Genomic DNA, 20,203 nt, shown 5'->3' on the forward strand with positions numbered 1-20,203 from the left:
ACAATAGAGAGTGTGTTACTTAGTGTGCAATGGAAAGATAGAAAGTCCTAGAGTGATGGGCGTATATACAATGCTCGGAGAAAAAAACCTCCTAAAGAGGGAAAAAATGCCCCGCGGTCCTAGTGTGTTCACACACATCACAGGCGGGCCCGATGCTTCCGCATCTTGCCGAGCTCGAAAAGTCGACTGACTTTCCATCCTGGAACCTAGCGGCGATGGTAGTCCGAAGTCATAGCTGTCACATCGGACCTCCGAGATTATCAATAAGAGGCACCCCACTCTGCCAGGAGTTGCACTCCGAAGGAAGATGTCAAAAACCATATAACTTCGGGCAAAAATTTTCTTAAAAGCTTGCCAAGTACTCGGAGTAAGCGGCTCGGTAGCTATCTACATCCGCATGGCACTACCTCTGAGAAAAACAACAGCTTGAAACAAATCTTTGATCCTTCTCTTGTAAGTGATCTTTATGGATTATGCCCTGTAAGACATGAGCGGTGAAGACATGAGCGCGCCCGATGCGCGATGAAGTAAGGGTGGGAGTGGCCAATGAGTCCGAGGTTGGAGCACGAAGCTAAAATATCCAATGAACTTTTGAAAGTGCAATCTTGCTCTGTCTACTCCTTGGTAGGACCAGTATGCATTCAGAAAAGCCAACGCTTGATGCTCTGATACTCCTATCACAAGACATGCACCATGTGCCAATAGAAAAAAAACAAACTGAACAAACCTTTAGCACTTCATTAACAACTGAACTGAAAAGAGAGAGACAACACGCGACACAGAATGGCGGAATTCCACCCCAGAGAGTATTGGCCCCAAACCTTGGCGTCTCTTTTGGTATTTCTTTATATTGCATCAACTCAGTACAAGCCCGTACCTCAGACTCTCCACCTTCTCCACGAAGCATGCCAGAGAATGAACCCTAGCCTCATATTTAAAGGCCCTAGGCCCCAAAGGCAATTTATAGTGAAAAATCTTCAAACTCAAAAGCATCTGGTCCAAAAGCAATGCTCAAAAGCTGCCAACGTAAAATCCGTCAGTCCATACATTCTTGCCACGTCAGCACCGCCAACGTGAAAAGCAAAAATCCGTATAGTTCTGCCACGTCATCACCCAGTGTGATTTTCGAAAATCTGCCACGTCATCAACCTGATTCGCTAATTCTTGTGTGTGTGTGAGTCCTGCTTTATTTCCTTTATGTCACTTGTGGCCCCATCGGACGGGGTCCCCATAAGTTGGTAGGACTTTTTCTTCTGTTACGTGTTCTTGTTAGGGTTTAGGCCCCTCGGTCGGCATCTACAAGTCGGTTCCCTTCTTCATGGCTTTGACATGTCAGCAATTTGTGACAACCGGAGGATGTGCACATGAATGCGTTTAGAACGACATTTAGTCTTTATGAGTTTCTAGTGATGCCGTTTGGGCTAACAAATGCTCTTGCCACATTCAACAGAATGATGGACCGGATTTTTCGCTCGCATCAACAGTTTGTTGGGAGGTTCTTCGATGACATGATAGTCTATTCGAAGAATGAAGAGGAGCATAGGCGTCACTTGACCATTGTGTTCGAAGAGCGCAGTCACATGCTACTTGTCAATCCTAAGAAAAGTGAATTCTTCCTGGAACAGATCCACTTTCTTGGCCACAAAGTCTCAAAGGATGGTGTCATAATGGATCCTGCAAAGGTCGAAGTTATCAAGACATGGCCAGACTTGAAGACTGTGCACGATGTCAGAAGCTTCTTGGGATTGTGTTCCTACTATATCGAAGGTTTATCAAGAATTTTGCAGACATAGCATCATCTCTTTACTCTTTGCAAAAGAAAGAGGTCACTTTCAGATGGACCCAAAAAGAGATTTCAGCTTTTAGTCTCTTAAAGGAAAAGTTGAATTCAGATCCAGTAATTGTTCTGCCAAGTCTCAAGAAGTCATTTGTGGTCCAGTGTGACGGGTGTGGCAATAGCATCGGAGCAGTGCTAATGCAAGATGGACGGGTAGTAGCTTATGAAAGCCGAATTTTGCAAGGGCCAGAGAAGACTATGCAAATCTATGAAAAAGAGCTCTTGGCCATGATTCATGCGCTCTCTAGCTGGAAGCACTACCTTTTAGGTGCTGATTTTGTTGTCCAGACACACCATCAAACCTTGCGATACTTTTTGATACAATCAAAGTTATCCGAAAAGCATATGCGATGGGCAAACATTCTTTCTATGTTCCTCTTCCATGTGGAAGGCAAGAAGAATGTTGTGGCTGATGCGTTATCAAGGAAGCCACAAATTTCAGCTGTATCAATTCCTTATCATCGTGACCTAGATGACATAAAGGAACAATATGCTACTGATAAGATTTTGCAAGGATCTTTGAACAGTTGCAAGAGGGGTAACATCATGAGCAAACCTCCTCAAAGATGGTTTTATGATGATACATGGCAGACTTTGTGTCACTAGGCCATTGCGACATAAGGTCATGGAAGAGAGTCATGTCCCATCGTATGCAAAGCATCGTGGTATTGATGCGACAATTAAAGTGGTAGAGACATTCTTCTATTGGCCTACCTTGAGGAGAGATGTGGATGCCTTTGTGCGGGCATGCGTGATTTGCCAACAGGTCAAGTTTCACAGGCAAAAGGCACCAGGGCGTTACAACCACTGCCGATTCCCAATAAGCCATGGGAAAGCATTGCTATGGATTTTATGTTTGATCTTCCAAGAACGCCAACAAGGAATGATGGTATATGGACCATTATCTACAGGTTCAGCAAGCAGGCCCATTTTATCCTTGTCAAAAAGAAGATAAAATCTGATCAGATGGCACGCTTGTTCATGTACGATGTGTTTAAGTACCATGGTATGCCACAAGATTATCAGTGATCGTGATCCTCGCATGACCAGTTTGTTCCGGAGAGGATTGTTTGAGAATATAGGCACTACGCTCAAGTTCTCGTCTTCGTTTCATCCACAAACTGATGGACAGTCAGAAGAGGCTAATTCTACTGTCTTAGATCTGCTGAAATGCTATGGGTCAGATAATAAGGGCAAGTGGGAACAGTATTTGCCTATGCTTGAGTATGCGTACAACAATACGATGCATTCGTCGACTGGCAAGGCACCTTTTGAGATTGTTGCAGGCGACAAAAAAGTTCCTCCCATTTTGCATACAAAGAACAAAATTTTTGAGGCAAATCGATACGTTGAGAACATGGATGAAACGTATAAGAAAATTAAAGTTGCCTTTGAGAAGACTCAGGCAAAGCAGAAAAAGGCTGTTGATCGTCACCGTCATGAATTGTTGTTATCACATGGTGATTGGGTTCTGTTAAGGTTAGAAAAGGCAAGGTTAAAGAAGATGAAGGGGAAGGAACCGTTGTTTTCTAAGCTCAGCATGTGTTACTATGGGCCTTTTCAAGTGCTTGACAAGATCAGCGATGTGGCTTACAGGCTGAAATAGCGTGGAAGATTCATAATGTGTTTCACGTGAGTCTTCTAAGACCCTTCTTGGGTGATGTGCCAGAAGATATGTCAGATGAGGAGTAGCCAGAAGTTGAGGAACTTGATGAGATCCTAGTACCTGAGCAAGTTTTGGCACATAAGGACAGAAAAGTTAAAGCACAGGCAGCAAGACGCTACTTGGTGAAGTTCAAGAACTATCCGCCTATGGATGCAAAGTGGATGGAAGAGCATGAACTGTCAGAGTCACCAAATGTATTGCATCTTTACCTTGATTCTTGAAGCCTCTGGGTTACAACCTACTTATGCCCCAACCCAACCTGTGCAAAGGAGGGGTAATGATAGGGCTAGCACATCAAATGTACATATGCATTCAATGTAATAGATGGAAATGACAAAAGTATAAAGGTCTCATTAAGTCATTTGTATCTATGTGTTACGACCTTTCTTGCGAATACATGCGATGATAAAAGGGTGCTAACAACACAAGATCATTAGTGGCGTGTATTTATGGTATGCAATCGAGGACATTTGCGAGTTAAGAGGGGGATATGTCACGAGGACGTGGGAACTGTTAACTATGTCACGAGGACATGGCACCTGCTAACCTTAGTTGTTCATTTCTTTCCAATCATTTCCGTTTTATTTTTGAGACCCTCTTTTTGAAGTTGCAAATGGTCGGACATTGTATGGCCAATGTGAAGGGTAGTTTCATCCGCAGACGGGAAGTTGGTCGACACTGGAATTCGTATAGTAAGAGGATGTCTAGGCTCAATTCAAGATCATGTAGGTCCCCCCGTCGCACTTAGCAAGTTGGTGGATACTAGGAAGTGAACTCAATAAAGACATAAAGCCAAGGTGGGATCACCAAAAGAATATACCCGACAGTTGGGCCACATTGCATTTTTGGATGCGGTCCAAATGGGGATAGATGGTCTAGAGACCAATGGGAGCCCAACGGAAGCATCTCCTAAAATTTAGGGAACTGCTATTTCTGGCCATGAAATGTGTTCGCGTCATTACCTTCGGAATGACAAGGGGAACATTTTAGAACTCTGCCGCAAAGTCAACTGGGCAACCAATCGGAAGATTTTTAGGCGGTAACCCCGAAACGGGAAAATACTTGTAATCATGCCAAGTGCCACAAAATGGTACACTTTCCTCTTGCAGAAAAATGGGTGCTGATTTTCATACCTGGGAGGCCTCATTTTACAAACTCACATGTTAAGAGCTATTGAGTGCTTCCTTTGCACTCTGTGTACAGTGTCGTGCTAGGAGTGATGACTTGCACACTACACACTGCTCTCTCTCTCTCCCCCCTACGTGCAGTTATGTGATGCCCCACAAGAGGGCTCTTCATTTGACTAATGGACAGCTGTGTGGCTTCATGCTTTTGTGCCGAGGCAAGAGCCTCCTTGAGCAAGAACATGAGTAACTAATTGCTACTCCAAAGCAGGCACCGGTGAGGGTCATAATCTCACCAAACAGGTGTGTTTCAATGCTGGTTATCCACTGTATTTTGATTGTGTTCGCGAGAACCATTGGGAACAATGCCCCACTGACAGAGGACAGTTCGGGGACTGTTTAGGGCTGAAAACAGGGTAAAAATAAGTAAATACAACGAGCTGATTTTACTGTTTTTGGGCAGAAATCAGAGGGTTTATGCCAATGGAAGTGAGTTCCGGCAGGGGAATAGGCTTCGCGGAAGTTTTGGGGCTGTTAAGCTGCCGAAATTTGGCCAAAACAGGTAGTATCTAGCTGGATACAAGTAAAGAATTCCCAAGACTCTACTTTGTAATTTACCCTCTCAAACTGTGAAGAAATACCAGTGGCTGCCAGCGTCTGCTCGGAGCATTCTAGCTTCCGAGCCGTGTGTGTGCTTAAGTGGCAATTCCCGTCGCAGGTTACCTTTGCAAAGTGCTCTGTGTGAGTCTAAAGTAAAGATTTTCGGGTGAAAGCCAAAGCCTACCGCCCCACGGGCGGGTTTCATTGTATGCATCCATTCTTGAGCAACAGTTGAGTACTTGGGCAGAGAGAACGTGTACGGGCAAAGGGCCAAGCCAGTTTCAGGAGGGGTTTCTCCACTCTTGATCATATTCTGACAATCAAAGCCATCATTGAGGAGGGTAGATCACATGGGAGCCGGATTTATTGTAGCTTTGTTGATTTCTGCAAAGCATTTGACATGGTACCGAGAGATCGATTGATGCGCAAACTGCAGGAGATGGGGCTGCCCAAAGTGTTAATTTGCAGGATTATGGCCCTAGACAGATTACTGATGGGACATGTATGCACCCAGGAGCGGATATCTGATTTAGTTCACTCCATTAGGGTGAAAGAGGGTTGCCCATTGTCTCCTACTCTATTTGGTCTATCTGATGATGAGGTGTCTGATTACATTGACAGAGAGGGTGATAGAGGTGCCCAGATGGCAGGCTTATAGAGCCCAATGCCCAACTGGCAGGGACGTCGATCCGATTGTTGTTATATGCTGATGATATTGTGTTGCTCTTTGACTCACCAGAGGGTATGCAGCGACAATTGGATGCATTACACAGTTTTGCAGAGGATAGTGAATTGTCTGTAAACCTTGGTAAAACCAAGGTTATGGTGTTCAACACCACACCAGAGTGGATCAGGCGATCAACACCGGCTTTCACATATGGTCAGGAGATTGTAGAGTATACAGATGCATACACTTACCTTGGGGTTGTCTTCACTGGGCCGAAGTTTTCTTTGGGGAGAGCAACAGAGACGACTGACTAGAGTTGTTGCGGCCTTCGGAGGCTTAAAGAGGATGTGTTCGCAGGTTGAGTTCCAGGAACCTCAGACAAAATTATGGCTCTTTGATACTTTAAAGCTAAGTAGCCTCACCTATTTTGTATGGGGTGCAGATATGGGGACCTGCTATAGGCCAAGATGGTCGGAGACATATGGAGAGGCCCTTGGTATCTATGATCTCTCGATTGATCAGAGCCAAGGCCTCCGTACCCCACACTATCATTCGAGCAAAGCTAACTGCCCATCCTATGGACATTGAGGCGCTTACCAGATCAATCTCCTTTGTGCACAACTTGTGGGATACTACTACAGACAGATATGCTAGACTGGCCCTTGAGTCTTCCAGACAGTTAGCTCTTCAAGGGGACACTTCATGCTGGTATGCACAGATGACAACATGGTTTCAAACGCATGGCTTCAGCACGGAAAGGCTGCCCCCTCTCTAGTACTCTCTTCAACGTTCACGCACCCTCAGTGTCTCTTACAGGGGTGGAGATTACTAGACTCATTCGTCAAGACCTGATCCATCTGGATACCAGAAGGACATGGATAGAGCCGCCACAGGAGTTGGGCACGAAGATGCCTTTCTATAGAGAGCATCTTCTCACCTCATAGGAGATGGACACATATGTCTCATGGTTTGCAATGTACCATTGGTTTGGTACACATCCTCACATCAGCTAGAGAACGAGACTGGTAGATTCAAAGGGATACCAGAAAACAACAGGATATGCAGCTTAGGCCAGCTAGAGCTAGAGAGAGAGCTACATTACATGACATTGCACAGTGTACTATGAGATACGGGGGTGTTTCCACTGCTTATTTAGAGAGGGTTTCGGTCCTTTCTATAGGGTCATGAGTTATGAGGATCAAAGATGTCTTCGGATATATCTACTTGAGTTACACAGATATAGTGACACTTTACTGGGTAAAGATAGAGAGAGACAGTCCCAGAGACATATTACACATTTCTTTTCACTAGATATGGGACAGCCAGAGGAGAAACCATCACTACAGAGCTCGGCCCACACTCATTCGACCACTATCGACACTCTCATCAACCGAGCAATGCAGCTACGGAGATCCTGATGGCCACATTTGAGGAGAGGGGCTTCACAACATCGAGGAAGACTACATCAGAGGATTCGAGCCATATTCTCTCAACATCCGGACATGGTATCAGATTCACTATTTTGTAACAGATTCGTCTCAGAGGTGGTTTTGGCCTTTTGAAGATGTTAATATAACATTTTATCTCATTTTATTTCTCTCTCTCTCTCTCTCTCTCTCTCTCTCAAGATTCAGATTAGTATCTTTTTTTTTTGTACCCAGACATGGTATTAGATTCACCATTTTGTAACAGATTGGTCTCATGGGTCATTTTGGCCTTTTGAAGACGTTAATATATCATTTGATTCATTTTCATTTCTCTTCTTATACAATTCAACATTTCCCTCTCTCTCTCTTTGAAACCGGCCCGTAGGGCAATACACTTTGGCTTTCACCCAAAATTCTTTACTTTAGACACACACACAGAGAACATTGGAAAGGTAACCTACGACGGGATTTAACACTTTAAGCACACACGCGACTCGAATGCTAGAATGCTCTGAGCAGACGTTCACAATGTGTAGGCCCCAAAATTGGCGCCTCTTTCGGTACTTCTTTATACTTTAAGAGGGTAAATTACAAGAAGAGTCCTGAGAAATCTTTATCTGTATCCAGCTAGATACCACCTGTTCTTGCAAAATTTCGGATACATAACAGCCCCAAAACTTGCCCGAAACCAATTCCCTTGCTGGAACTCACTTCCACAGACATAAACCCTCTGATTTCTGCCTAAAAACAGTAAATTCAGCACGCTGTATTTACTGTTTTTTGCCTTGTTTTCAGTCCTAAACAATCCCTGAATTGTCCTCTCTCAGTGGGGCACTGTTCCCAATGGTTTTGGCATCCGTATGGCTGAAAAACAGTCCAAATTCAACGCATAGCCAGCGCTGAAACCGCACCTGTACAGTGAGGTTATCACCCTCACCAATGCCTGCTTTTGGAGCAGCAGTTAGCTACTCCTATTCCTGCTCAGGGAGGCTCTTGCCTCAACAAAAAAGAATAAGACGTCACAGCTGTACATGAGTCAAATGAAGAGCCCTCTTGTGGGGAATCGCATTACTGCGCGTAGGGAAGAGAGAGAGCAATCTGAGGAGTGCAAGACATGACTTCTTGCACCACACTGTACATGAGAAGGAGACCTTGCAATCAATACTCTTAACCTGTGACAAAAACTTGCAACTAAGCCCTCCCAGCTAGAAATTCAACGCTAGCTTCTTCTGCATGAGGAAAGAGCATGAACAGGTGCCATTTGCCACGTTTACAAGCAATTTCCAGTTTCGGGGTTGCCACTTAAAAATCTCCCGATTGGTTGCCCAGTTGACTTTACAGTATTCTAAAATGTTCCCCTTGGCATTCCGGAGGTCATGGCGCGAACAAATTTCTTGGTCCAAAATAGCAGTTTCCTGAAATTAGGGGATGCTTCCGTTGGACTCCCACTGGGACCACATCCAAAAATGCAATGTGACCCAACTGTTAGATACTTTCCCTCGATGACACCATCTTGGCACTATGCCTTTATTGAGTTCACTTCCTGGAATCCACCAACTTGCTAAGTGCGACGGAGGGACCTACATGATCTTGAACTGAGCCTAGACATCCTCTTACCATACAAATTCCAATGCCGACCAACTTCCCATCTGCGGGTGAAACTACCGTTCACATTGGGCATACAATGTTCGACCATTTGCAACTTCAAAAAGAGGGTCTCAAAAATTAAACAAAAATCATTGGAAAGAAACCAACAACTAAGGTTAGCAATTGCCACGTCCTTGTGACTCTCTCTCTCTCTCTCTCTCTCTCTCTCTCTCTCTCTCTCTCTCTCTCTCTCTCTCTCTCTCTCTCGGAACCGGTCAGACTACTGACCATGGAGGAGATTGATGAGATCCGCCAGCGACCGATGCTGGATCTCCTATGATCTAGCTATCCCAGCTAGCTGTTTAGCTGCTTAGTTCACTAGCAATTTAGGATTCCATAGTATTTTATTTAGTCATTTTGTCATTTTGTTACTCTTGTTACTCTGACTTTGTATCAAATCCACCACATTGTAACTTTCTGGTCTCATAGGTCACTTTGGCCTTTTGAAGACGTTAATATAACATTTCATCTCTCTCTCTCTCTCTCTCTCTCTCTCTCTCTCTCTCATGTACAGATGATCAAAGAGGAAGAGAAACAGAATGGGGCAAAGACATCTTTTTGGGGGGATGTAATCACGAAGACACAAAAGAAGGCGGATGAGGTCGAGAAATAGATAGAAGTCGCTAAGAAAGGGAAAGGGAAAGCAATCACATCTATCACCACTCCTACAATCATCAACATGACTTTAGAAGAAGAGCAACGAAGGAAGACTAGAGCTTTGCACATATGAATAACAGGTCTAAAAGACCGAGATGATGTGGAAGGGGAAGTCAAAGAACTTCTCCGCATGATGGGTAGTGAGGCTACTCATACAAAGGCATGGAGGGTACGGAAGAAGACACAAGGAAATGGGGAGACTTCAAAAGAAAGAGCTCTAATCATGCGCTTCCCATCTATGGAGGCAAAGAAGGACTTCTTGAAGAAACGTCCTACACTAACGAAAACGGGCATATTCCTTGGAGATGACCTCACACTCACACAACTTGCTCATATGAAAGAAGTTATGCCCGAGATAATGACAACTCGAGAGAAGGGGAAAGTGGCCTTCTACAGGGATGGACGAGTGGTTATTCTCGAGAAACGCCCCGCACGACGATGCGCGACCAGAATAGCAGCTAAAAAACGGGTCTTTTAATTTAAGTACAGAACGCTACGTTTCAAAACGTTTAGGACGTTGCTTTGTAAAAAAAATGTGGGCGGTATACTTTAATAAAGTTGGTTGCGTTAAGTTTTAAAAGGCAAAAAATTTCGAATCTGGCTGGGACAGAAGATCGCACGTGTGAGGGCATGTCACAGATCGCTTGCATGAGGGGCATTGGGGTAGAGGCTGTAACCGGCCTGTTCAATCCAAAAAGGGCGGTAGACTTTACTTTAAACCTTGATTTAGCTTTCACCCATTATTAGTCGTCTCTTTTACCTGCGCTATAGTGACACAAGAGAGGCGAATGGGATACAGATGCTAGAATGCACCTGTATGAGAAGACCGACACCAGATTGGCCCCTAACTTAGGCGCCCCTTTCGGTATTTCTTTATTGTTCAAAAGAGGGAATAAACGTTGTGGTTCCCTACAAGCTGCCCCGCACAAACTCGGCTGAATTTCCACTGTTCCAGCCCGATTTCGGCAACATAACTGTACTAGAACTCTTCACAGTCAATAGTCCCACGCATTGGCCGACTTTCCCGACGCATACGGGCACTTTGCAAAACCTGGCGAGAATCTGCAGCACGCTGAATTCTCTGTTTTCAGCCCTGAAAATGCGCCAGATCACCTATACAGAGGTCCCCTTGCGTCCCCGAACCTCCTGGGGGTATTAGGGTCCGTTTAGGGCCAAAACCCTAAACCTGCAAAAATACACAACAGGCTGTAATTCGCTGTTTCGGGCTCCGTTTCGCATGCCGATCGCATCCGTAGCAAGTCCTCGAGCTCCCGGCCAGGGCTACTTGCCCTTTGAATCGGACGGGATTTCTGGCGTGAAACCTCTCCGAATTCACCTGTACCTGACGGGGGGGATTAGCTGCTAGCTAATCCAGTACCTGTGCAAGAGGCTCTTGCCTCGGCAATCGCGCATGAACCCACACAACTGTACATTGGTCAAATGAAAAGCCCACTAGAGGGGCATAACATACTGCCAAAGGGGAGAGAGAGGGCAGTGCGTAGCGTGCAGGGCATCACTCCTGGCACCGCACTGTACATAGGAGGGAAAGCAAGCACTCCATAGCTCTTAACCTGTGACAAATCTGAAAATGAGGCTCTCTCCCTCCTAAATTCAGCACCACTTCTTGTTGCATGAGGCAAGCGCACCAGAAGGTGCCACTTGGCACATTTATAAGCATTTTCCCGTTTCGGGGTTGCCGTCTAAAAATATCCCAACCGGTTGCCCAGTTGACTTCACGGCAGAGTAAGAAAATGTTCCCCTTGTTATTCCGGAGATAATGACGTCAACACATTTTCAGGTCCCAAAATAGCAGTTCCCTAAATTTTAGGAGATGCTGCCATTGTATCTTTCTAGGTCATCCGACCCTCTTTGTACACTGCGGCCACATCCAGAACTGAAATGTAGCCTCTGTAGCAAAGGATTCCACTTTGGCTAGTCAATGACCCCACTTGGCTAACCATAGTCTTTGTCCAACCTTAGTGCTCTCTTGCCCTCAGGCCTAGACTCCCTCTGGACAGTTCCACACTAGCTATGCAATGCAAGGCAGTTAGATTTCCCGAGGGGTGTTTCCAAAAAGTGAAAGTAAATAGATAATAAGAAAGAAATCAACAAAAAGGATAGATAGTAGTCACACGCTGGTGACAGAGGCTCGTCACTGTCATGATTAGGCCTCTCTCTCTCTCTCTCTCTCTCTCTCTCTCTCTCTCTCTCTCTCTCTCTCTCTCTCTCTCTCTCTCTCTCTCTCTCTCTCTCTCTCTCTCTAACGCACGCATTTATCTACAGGGGAGCACCCTCTACATTAGTGAAGATAGAACACCTAGTCAACAGCAAGCAAGGAGGGAAGCTTATAAAGCACGCACTAAAAAGAAAGAACCCTCAGCCGAGGAAAAAGCAGAAGAAAAATGACGAGACGGGACCCATGGGACCACGAAATTACAAGTGACAAGCTGGAACTGCCGAGGTTTTCCATGGCATAAAGGGGAAGGCCTTACAAAAGTTTTGCCTCAAGCAAATGTACTTTTCTTGTTGGAAACGTGGGAGCACGAGACTTGTAGAATCCCACACATCGAAGGATATGTAACACAATCTTTATGGATGCCATGTACAAAAATGAGAGGTCAAGGAGGGGTTGCAGTGACATACAGAGAAGAGCTCCAAAAAGTGATCACCGTATGCAAAAAGGATGCTCATAAACGGTACATATGGATTAAAATTGCAACAGGGGGCAAACCCGTGTTCATCGCAGGGTGCTATATCCCACACAGGGAATCACCATTTTATGGTGCTTTCAACATTGAGAAAAACAACCCATTTGAGGATTTGTATGCAGTCATTAATCAATATACACAAGAAGGAATGGTTATGCTTATTGGAGATATGAATGCCCGGATAGCACATGCCCAAATGCAAATGGTCGATTTCATGACAACACCAGAAACGGAGCATAAGAATGATGCAATAGATCCCATATGGAAACGACGCTCAAGGGATCCAATGACAAACCCGCAAGGCGTGGCTCTACTTAGTACGATGACCTCACTGCAACTCCTAGCCTTAAACGGAGCACAAAGATTTGCTAATTCAGGGGAATGTACATGCTATACAGCCAATAAGGGCCATGGGACCTTTTAGACATTCTCCTCTTTCGAGGGTGTGTTACTCGTGTGACTTTTTTGTGTCTTCTGTGAGTGTTTTGTGGTGTTCTAGTATGCGGGCAAGATATGTCCCGAGAGCTGTAGGGGAGGGGTCCGTTTTTGAGAGCAACTCGGCGAGAGTATGGCATCCGTGTATGAGCTGCTGAAAATCAGCTCGAATATGTGCGTATGCTGGGCATTCTAACGTCACATGTGCTTCATCCTCAAGGGCTCACATAGTACATGATGTGCATATTCTTTTCTGAGCATCAATTTTCAGCCAGCCGCCTGTTTCTATCTTAAGCAAGTGTGATCTTGTACGCATCAGAGTTATGGCTTTTCTTGCCATATGGGGCATAGGCGTTTGGATGTGTACTTGGGCTTCCGGCTTGCTTGTGCTATAGAGCTCCCAGTATTTTGTGTTGACATGTTTGCAATAATATTCGAACTTGGACCGATGTGTGGTCGTTCGCCATATATTGTGAAGGCATTCAAGTAGTGCTATTTCAAAATTCACATATGCCTCTACATTCCATTTTGCAAAGCACTTCCTTATGTCTTGGATAAGACTCGATGTTAAGAATTTACTTTTCTTAGTCTTTTGTAGTGCACATCCGGCCTTACATGCCATGTGGGGGATTCGAGTGGAGGGCATCAGTTTAACTTTCATAATGTATGTAAGCATTCTTTGCAGGGCTTTCATTTCGAGGGGCCTTTTGCCTGTTTCAAAAAGCAACACTGAATACGGTGTAGTTTTTTTGACTCCCAGATGTCTACATAGGAACTTCTTTTGTATCTTTTCAATCTCATTCCATGGGTGGGCTGAGATACTAGCTCCCCAAATTTCTACTCCGTATAGGATGGCCTGTACTACACACGTCTCAAATATAATTGCTTTAATTTCCCATCTCTTGATGACTTTTTGTGTATACATGTTTTCAAGTTGGTAGTATTTGGCATGCCCCACATCAATTCTATTTCGTGCGCATTGTCCCCGAGCATAATTAGATGATATATCCATTCCCAAGTACATAAAGCTGTCTACTCTTTCAATTTGCTTCCCTTGGTACATGAGAGTTGGTTGAATTTCTTGTCTTTTTTGAGTCCTCACTAGCATAAACTTTGTCTTGTTTACATTGATTGAGAGCCCCGTGTTTTCACAAAAGGTATGCATGGCATCTACCAATTTTTGAAGAGAGACTATATCATGTGCAAAAAGAGCAACATCATTTGCATATATGAGTAGCAGAAGTGTGAGCATTCCGATGGCCGGTCCATTTGGTTCTTCTGCGAGTGCCTGGGGTATGAAGTCCTCAATCTGGTCTATGCATAGCCCGAAGAGAGTTGGGGATAAAGGGCATCCTTGTTTTACTCCCATGTTGCTTGAGAATTCCTTGGACATACCTGCATGTGTTTTCAGCTGGCATAGAACTCTTTGGTAAAGATGTGCCACTGCAATTCTAAGATGGAGTGGTACCCCGATACTTTCCATTCTTTGCCATAGGCCAATTCTCGGGACCGTGTCGAATGCTTTTGTGAAATCAACAAAACAACAGTACAAGGTTTTCCCTTTTAGCCGGCTCTCTTCCATTAAGACCCTGAGTGAAATAAGGTGGTCAATCGTACTATGCTTGGGTCTAAAACCTGCTTGTCCTATTGCGCGCTTGTCATTTGTTTCTGCCCATGAGCTTATGGCTTGTTCTAGAACACTCCCCAGAAGTTTAGACATACATGATCCAACCGTGATGGTTCGGTAATTAGTGGGCTGATTTACATCCCCTTTTTTGAAAAGTGCTTTTATCCAATTTCTTTGCCAGTCTGCTGGCAGCCCTTGTGTGATTGCCTTATTAATTAATCCATGTATCCATTCCCGTGCAATGTTGCCTCACCATTTGAGCATTTCGGAATTGAAGTGTAGCGTATCGGGTGCTTTACCATTGGCTAATTTTTGTATGCCTTTGGTCACCGTTGTGAAATCGAAAGGCTCTTTTATGGGAATTTCATGGCGCATATATGGCATCCCCTGTGCGTCTTCATGTACATACAATTGTTCCACATATGCATACATGTCTTCTGGACTTATGTCTCCGATAGTGTCCTGCCGCTTTCCTTTCATTCTCAGCCATTCCCCCTTGGGGTTCTTTTTGAAATTCGCTATGGCCTGTGTTTCAATGTGCAACTCATATTCTCTTCTCTTCCTTCGCTTGAGAGTATTGTAGATCTTTGCTAAATCTACCCATGCATTGGCTGTTTGGGGTGTTAGCCGCAACTGTTTCTTTGCATTTTTGCATTCCTCATCGAACTAGGGGTTGTGTGGTAACCCTTTCCTGCTCTTCCCTTTTAAGTATGTTTTCCCCATTGTTTCCTCTACTGCTTCGCATAATGCATGTTTGAAAATTTGCCATGTGTTTTCAATGTTAGATGGCATACATTCTTGAGCAAGTTTCCTGTCTAGGCATGCTGCATATGCTTGCTTCTTATCTATTTGCATCTTATATATCCATGATCGGGGTTGGGGCTGTTTTTCCTCAATTCGAGCAGGTATGTGCAGCCATACATGTATTGGTGTGTGGTCTGAGCTTGGTGATCTGTTTCCAATAGCGAGATTATGCACTATGTGGGACACCTCATAGGAAACCAATACATAATCAATAGCACTCATTTAAGTCACCCAATTTCTCTCCATCCACTAATTTTCCCCTTTATCTCAATTCCCCCAATTTGCTTCAAATTTCCATTTTTAATTTCCCCCAATTCCCTATAAATTGCCCAAGTTTCCCCAATTCCCCTAATTTGCCCCAAATTCTCTAATCTTTCCTATTTTCTTCCAATACCCCTAAATTTCCCCAAATCATCTATTTCCCCCAATTTCCCTAATTGATATCAAATGCCCTATTTGCTCATATTTCAAGTTCTCCTAATTCTGCCCTAACATTCTGCCAATGTTTGAGATTAGCCTAATTTTCCCACACCTCTCTCTCTCTCTCTCTCTCTCTCTCTCTCTCTCTCTCTCTCTCTCTCTCTCTCTCTCTCTCTCTCTCTCTCTCTCTCTCTCTCTCTCTCACACACACACACACACACACACACGTGCGCTCGCACAATGGGACGACGAAGATTACCGGAATGGGATGAGGTGATTGAGAACAAGGAGAGAGGGAAACCAGTGAATTGGAGATGCACGCATTGCAATGAAGTACACACCGGGAGTGCACCGCGAGTGAGAGCTCATCTTCTTTCAATTCCTGGTCAAGGTGTTGGGTTATGTCTTGCTGACATTCTGGATGAGATCATTGTGAAATTGGGTGGTGATCCGACCGCCATTCGCGCCACAAAAAAAGCACGATTTCAGCTTGAGGCTCTTACAAATGCACCCTCCGTAGCCGAGTCATCTCCAACCACTCCTCAAGAGCAAACTACATCGGTGGCCACCTCATCTCATGCTCCCGTGACATCTCATCTACAAGGTATGGGTTATAAGCCATCAATCCCTACAAAATGTCAAAGCTTTCAAGAAACATCCAAGAGGCCCCTGCAACAAAGCTGGATGAAAATCAAGCACGAAAATGCTAGGAGAAGGTTTCGGCAATACTTCTTTGAGTGCAATGTACCCTTTGATCATGCTCGCAAGCCTGCTTTCTTGAATATGCTTAGTGCAGTGGCTGAAGCAAGGCCGACTTTCAAGCCTCCGTCCTATGAGACTCTTCGTAGCAAAGAGTTGAAAGCAGAGGTGCACGATATTGAAAGAGAGCTAGCAGCAATAAGGGCAGCATGGGCAAGATATGGATACCCAATCATGTGTGACGGATGGTCAGACACAACGGTCTCTCATAAATATTATGGTCTGTTGCTGCCTCGGCACCACTTTTTTGAGCAGCATAGATGGTTCAGCTGAGTCTCATACAGCTCAATATCTTTATGAGCAATTGAAGGCAGCAATAGAGGACGTGGGAAAAGAAAATGTGGCGGCTGTTATTACAGACAATGCAAGCAATTGCAAGGCAGCAGGCAATCCTGTGGAGTTACATTACCCGCATATTTGTTGGGTGCCTTGTGCATCTCATTCCATTGATCTCCTTATTGAAGACATAGGGAATATTCCATGGATTGCTGATGTAATCAAGAAGGCAGAGTTCATGGTGAACTTTGTAAGTCATAAGCAACGAGCTCTTGGTATTTACAGGCAGAATTGTGAGATAGAGCTACCAAAGTCTTCAAGCACCCGTTTTGCCTACCTTTTCATTGTGTTGCAGAAGCTAGTCAAATGCCGTCGCGGTTTACGCCACATGATAACAGATGAGAAGTGGCTTCATGGGATGGTAGCACCAAAATAAAGGGCAAGAAATTTGAGGACATTATCTATGAGGCTGTTTTCTGGCATGATGCGGAGTGCATTGTAGGATTTATGGAGCCTTTGATTTGTGCCCTACGCCTCAGTGACTCCGAGGGGTGCACCATGGGCATAATCTACGAGTTCATGAACAAGGTGTGTGCTGCCTTCGACACTTGCAACCCCTTTGATGACAATAGGTATATTACTCTCATAATCTTGAACTTCATTTTGCTCCTTTTAGCATTACTCAAAACCATTTTCCATCATATAAAGTAACATATTGTTAAAAACATGATTATGTTGTAGGATGGATGAAATCAAAGAAATATGGAAAGCAAGATGGGATTGGTTTCATCGTCCTATTCATGCTGTCGCTCATATCTTGCATCCACTTTGGAGGGATGCTCATCAAAGGCATGATAAAGAGCTGAATACTGGGTGGAAAGAATATACTTCTAAGGTGGAGCCTGATTCTGTGAAGCAAGATCTTCTCGAGTCTCAACTTCTACGCTTTCGAGATCTTCATGATGTAGACTTTGGCTCAGCAAGGGCTAGTCTTCGAGATGCTCATCTCAAGCCTGTGAGCTGGTGGGAAAAGTACGGTGGAGATTGTCCTAATTTGCAGCACATTGCCTTGAGGGTTCTCTCACAAGATTGCTCATCTGGGGCTTGCGAGAGGAATTGGAGTTTGTTTTCAGCCATTCATACCAAAAAGAGAAATTGTTTGACGCCGTCACAACTCACACGCCTTGTCTTTGTGAACTCTAATCTCAAGCTCCTTCGAAGGAGGGAAAAAACAAAAGCCATACTTGAGATTAATCCTGATTCCTTCAAGGTATTCGTATGGCACAATTGATACATCCTACAAATGAAGATGATGAAGTGTGGGCCTTTCATGTAGCTGAAAGGGAACAACTTCAACACCAAACTAGAACAAGGACTGGCACCATTGGTAGAGGCAGAGGTAGAGGTAGTGCAAGGGGTCGGGGGCGTGTCCGAGGTCGGGGCCGCGGCCGAGGAAGAGCACTAGAGGCCGAGTCAGAGATAGAGTCAGAGTCAGAGACAGTGGCACAGCCAAAGGCAAGGAGCGATTGGAGCATCACAGAGGAGGATGAGCAGGATATTCATGATCATGAGAGCTCAGCCTCGGATCCTGATTTATGAGTCACCAGTCACGACTATGTAAACCATTTTGTATTTTTGGATTTGCCATCTTTATTGGATATGCGATGTATGATGATGTATCATGAGCTATATTTCAGGCTTCAGCCCTCGTGTATGACATTTTGTAACCTCTAAGGTCTAAACACTTTTTGTACGACTCCATTATTTATATAAATGGCAAAGAGAGTTTTTGACATATGTGTACACTGTTCACTATAAACAATTGAAATTATCTTTGACTAAGCTCAACTTTCCATTTAATTATGTGCAACATTTGATTTCAATAAATTATATACCTTTGTGTGGACCCATATAATATAATACTTGTAAAAAATATATATTTGAAAAAAACCGACATATTTTATTTTACTCCTCGAAAAATACATCTAGTACGTGTATTAAATGCCCCGTATAAAACGTCCCGTCCCATACCGTAGCTGCTATGGAGACCTGTGGGACCACATTCAGAGTGGCTATATGGAATTGTAATGGATCTTTGTGCCTTGATGTAGGGACCTTTGAGGATAGTTTCACAGGGAGAGACATCATTTTCTACTCTAAGACGCATCAGGCCCTGGGGCAGTCCATGCCCCATGTGAGCGGATACAGATCAGAGACAACTTGCAGACGGGAGACTCGATCAGAGCACAAAAGACGAGGTTCAAGAGGAGTGGCAGTCTTATTCAGGGAGGAGCTATAGTCTGTGATACATATAGCTCGGAGGGATGAGCATGCTAGGTACATGTGGGTGAGACTGAAGGCAGAGACAGGCAGATATCTCTACATCGCTATTTGCTATTTCCCTCCTAGTACGTCAGTATATGCATTACCTAGAAGACAGTCCCCCTTCTCTGTTTTAAATGATGATATATGGGAGTTTTGCAAAGATGGCGACATTATTATCTTGGGGGATTTCAATGCTAGGACTGCCCATCACCACACAGTATTCTATGATACCTCAGAGGAGTTGATGCGGGAGCTTGATATTACAAAAATGGGCATGTCTAGATTATCACAGGATGAGGAGCACACTGAGTATGGCAGATACTTGATTGATATGGGACTACACATGGATTGGCCATTTTGAATGGTCTCCAAAGATTCCCTGCAGCTGGTGGTTTTACTATCGGCATGGCGTTAGTACAGTGTATTATGTTATGGCTCCGCCAAGACTCATTCCTTCCTTTCAGGATTTCGTGGTGGGAACTAGGCCGGTTGGGTAGCAGTCGATCATGCTATCTTGTCTTTCACTCTATCGTTCCATTTCAACATAGCTCCATTGGGAGAGGCCTCCACACATACTCGGTATACCTTCACGAGGGAGACGGATCACACAGACACTGATGAGATATACGGGCAATTATGCACTCAGGAGCCAAAACGACCACTAGATGAGCTCACCCAGATTCTGACAAAGACGCTACATGATGCAACATCAAAGGCATATCCCCACAGCCAGCCTAGATGCAGACGATCTGGGAAGATGCCTCAGAATAGTTGGTATGATGAGAAGTGTAGAGAGACGAGGATCAAATTACAGATAGAGGTGCTCATGGGTACTACTACACATAGACACTCACGGATTATCTTCCGCCGCCTAGTGCGACGAAAGAAGAGGGCTTACCTATCTCAATTAGAGCGTGCTCTGTATCAGTTGTTTATGAGTCAGGAGTCTAGTGAGGCATGGAGGCTTTTCAATGAGCACTCTCCACAGCCAGCCATCACTTCCACAGAGACATGGGGGGAACATGCTACATCTCTCTATATAGCATCAAGGCAGCCACCTTTGCCTGACCCTCCAGAGGCATGCCTAGAAACATGTACTTTCTTTATTGCTAAGAGGGTAAGGAAAGCCATTGACAAGACGAAGACAGGAAGAGCACAGGATCATGATGGTCTAGAAGCAGAGCACTTTATCCATGCCAGAGATATGCTTGCAGAGCCTCTTGC

General features: G+C 44.5%; 2 protein-coding genes across 9 annotated transcripts in view; one reads left to right on the top strand and one right to left on the bottom strand.

Annotated features, from left to right (window-relative positions):
• LOC147446715 (P-loop containing nucleoside triphosphate hydrolases superfamily protein) overlaps nucleotides 1-20,203 on the bottom strand; it is a 223,318-nt gene that overhangs the window by 78,888 nt on the left and 124,227 nt on the right. The gene's annotated exons all lie outside the window — the stretch shown is intronic.
• On the top strand, nucleotides 15,860-18,253 carry LOC147446718 (uncharacterized). The gene is made up of 5 exons (XM_086524741.1): nucleotides 15,860-16,566; nucleotides 16,634-16,929; nucleotides 17,157-17,286; nucleotides 17,396-17,775; nucleotides 17,925-18,253. The coding sequence occupies exons 1-5, from the start codon at nucleotides 15,860-15,862 to the stop codon at nucleotides 18,251-18,253; spliced, it is 1,842 nt and encodes a 613-aa protein (XP_086380867.1).

This window comes from Adiantum capillus-veneris, chromosome 12 (assembly GCF_014529385.1).
Source record: "Adiantum capillus-veneris isolate H3 chromosome 12, ASM1452938v2, whole genome shotgun sequence".
Classification (NCBI taxonomy): Eukaryota; Viridiplantae; Streptophyta; class Polypodiopsida; order Polypodiales; family Pteridaceae; genus Adiantum; species Adiantum capillus-veneris.

Excerpts from the sequence above, each read along its gene's own strand:
- LOC147446718 (XM_086524741.1), top strand. The coding sequence starts at position 15,860 with ATGGGACGACGAAGATTACCGGAATGGGATGAGGTGATTGAGAACAAG. Across the intron at positions 16,930-17,156 it reads TCATAAGCAACGAGCTCTTG|GATTTATGGAGCCTTTGATT; the intron begins GTATTTACAGGC and ends AGTGCATTGTAG. Across the intron at positions 17,776-17,924 it reads GGCTTGCGAGAGGAATTGGA|GTATTCGTATGGCACAATTG; the intron begins GTTTGTTTTCAG and ends GATTCCTTCAAG.